This window comes from Malus domestica, chromosome 10, assembly GCF_042453785.1.
Source record: "Malus domestica chromosome 10, GDT2T_hap1".
In the NCBI taxonomy this organism is placed as follows: domain Eukaryota; kingdom Viridiplantae; phylum Streptophyta; class Magnoliopsida; order Rosales; family Rosaceae; genus Malus; species Malus domestica.
In genome coordinates, this window is record NC_091670.1 from 19740268 (window position 1) to 19743063 (window position 2796).

The window sequence follows — 2796 nt, forward strand, 5'->3', positions numbered from 1 at the left end:
GTGAGGCAGTGAATACTGCTGTGTACCTATTGAATAGGTGCCCTACCAAGACATTGGACAAGAAGACACCATTTAAGGCTTTCAGTGGAAGAAAGCCATCTGTGAAGCACCTGATAGTGTTTGGCTTAGTGTGCTATACCCACATTCCTCAACAACTAAGGCACAAGTTGGAGAAATCAAGCAACAATGGTGTTTTTGTGGGTTATGGTACCAGTTAGAAAAGGTATAGGGTTTACAATCTGTCAACTCAAAAGATAAACCTATCAAGGGATGTTATCTTTGATGAGGGGTCCACATGGAATTGGGAAACAAGTGTAGAAGAGAAAGACAGTGTCTCTCTACAACTTGACCTTAACAATGGGCAAACAAGGCCGCCTATGAAGATCTCAATTCAAGAAGAAATTACATAGAATGGTGACACACAAGGGACTCCACAACAAGCTAGCATGAGTCCACAACCAAGTCAATCACATATCACAACACCAAGCTCAACTCTAGTAAGGTTAAGAAGCTTGGATGAGATATATGCTACATGTAATTACTGTGTAGTGGAACCAGAAGCATATGAAGAAGTTGAGAAAGACAAAGCTTGGAAGAAAGCAATGAAGGAAAAGCTTGAAATGATAAAGAAAAATGACACTTGGGAACTTGTAAATCGACCAAGTGACAAGCATGTGATTAGAGTGAAATGGGTGTACAAAACCAAGCTCAACCTACATGGTTCTATGCAAAAGAACAAGGCTAGGTTGGTGGCCAAAGGTTACTCACAGAAACCAGGTGTAGACTTCAATGAGACTTTTGCTCCAGTAGCAAGGTTAGACATTATAAGGATTTTGATAGCCCTAATAGACAAAATGGATTAAAAGTTACATCAATTGGATGTGAAATCTGCATTTCTAAATGGAGTGCTAGAGGATGAGGTGTTTGTGGAACAACCTCAAGGGTTCACAAGTCAAGAGTTTCCAAAGAAGGTGTACAAGCTAAGGAAGGCACTCTATGGCCTAAAGCAAGCTCCAAGAGCTTGGTACAATGACATTGATTCCTATTTCACTGAGAAAGGATTTCAGAAAAGTCTTAGTGAAGCTACACTCTACACCAAAAACAGAAAGCAATAAGACACTCATTGTATCAATCTATGTGGATGATGTTGTCTACACTGGAGATGATGATGCAATGATTGCAGAATTCAAGGAAGAAATGATGGAAAGGTATGAGATGACTGACCTAGGCCTTTTGCATCACTTCCTTGGGATTGTGGTAATTCAAGAAGCAAGTAGCATCTTCATTCATCAAAAGAAGTATGCTGAAACATTGCTTGAAAAGTTTGGTTTAAAGGGAAGCAAACTAGTCTTTACACCCCTAATTGCAAATGAGAAGCTTAAGAATGATGATGGAAGTGAATATATGGATGCAATTCTCTACAAGAGCATTGTTGGCTGTCTATTGTACCTAACTGCAACAAGGACGAATCTAATGTTCTCAGTAAGCCTACTTTCTAGGTTTATGCAGAATCCTAGCAAGATACATATGGGGACAGCTAAAAGAGTGCTAAGATATGTGTAAGGTGTTGGAAATGTGCCCTAAAACCAATCATATGATGATACTTTACGGACATTTCACATGTTAAACTAATATAGTTTAATTTAAAGGGCAAAGATTATTGTTTGAAGCCGTCTCATATAAATGTGATACGCTTAAATGATAAGTCCAAGGAATATATAATTGGGAGAATGCGATCTAAAGAAGTTAGATTCATGAGACCATTCTTTTTCGTATACATATCCTAAACGTTCTTGATCATATGATTGCCAATTGGGCATTGACAATCCGTTAAGATCAGGTGGTGCTATGTCTTCTCTTAGGGAAAGTGACTGGTCTTGAGTCATTGGTGTGACTGACACCAAGACAAGTACGTAGGTGCTCAATAGAGACTGAGTTCACTGAACACGATCAACAAGGAGTTCTCATACTCATGTCACATGAGAACTCATGGTTGGGATAATGCAAAGTAGTCATTTGACCTGAGGCATCATAGTTGTCTTGTGGTTAGGTCCTTGATCTTTGATTATGTCAAAGTCACTCCATTCGAGGGTGTCCACGACATAGTTGGGGTTAAGCCACTTAGCCATGGAGGCAAGTGAATGCACAACAAGGGATCTTTAACCTTCAAACTGTTTGAGGGAGAATACTCTATGATATGATTAAGAATCTCTGGCCAGAGTATGAATAAGATTTAGGAAGTCGTTCCAAATCACATTCAAGGTAATCATATAAGTAAATGAATCACATTGGATAGTAGACATGAATAAACTATCAAACCAAACAATGTGGTCAAGAGTATTGTATTAGAGAAAGACCGTATTGCATTGTAATCCTAAATTGAATAGGTTCTCCACCTCTTCTGATTAGCTTGGGTAACCATGACATAGTGCTAGGTGTCACTCATGGTTTGTGGAAGTCCTAAACATGTATAATCACTAAAGGGAGAATTGAAAGTAAGTTTCAATTCACAATCGATTTGAAAGAGTTCTAATCGCCCACTGCCTCGCTAAAAGGAACCTAATGGATCGCACACCGTATAAGGTAATGCTCGAAGGATTTGACAGAGATGAGTAAGGACAATTAAATGGTTTAATTGTTTATGGCAAGAATTAATTAATATGTTAATTAATCAAACGAATAAGTTCGTTTTAAACCTTGAGTTAGTTTTGGACCTTAAAGTCCAAATTGGGCTTCGAATCGTCAAGCCCATTAGCTTAAGTTGTATGACAACTTAACAAACAAAATTCAAGAAGC

General features: G+C 38.4%; 1 protein-coding gene across 1 annotated transcript; it reads left to right on the forward strand.

Annotated features, from left to right (window-relative positions):
* The first annotated feature begins 1029 nt into the window (after nt 1–1029).
* LOC114827392 (uncharacterized mitochondrial protein AtMg00810-like) lies at nt 1030–1563 on the forward strand. Its single transcript, XM_029109178.1, has one exon. It carries the CDS (start codon nt 1030–1032, stop codon nt 1561–1563), a length of 534 nt encoding a protein of 177 aa, XP_028965011.1.
* Nucleotides 1564–2796: the final 1233 nt, after the last annotated feature.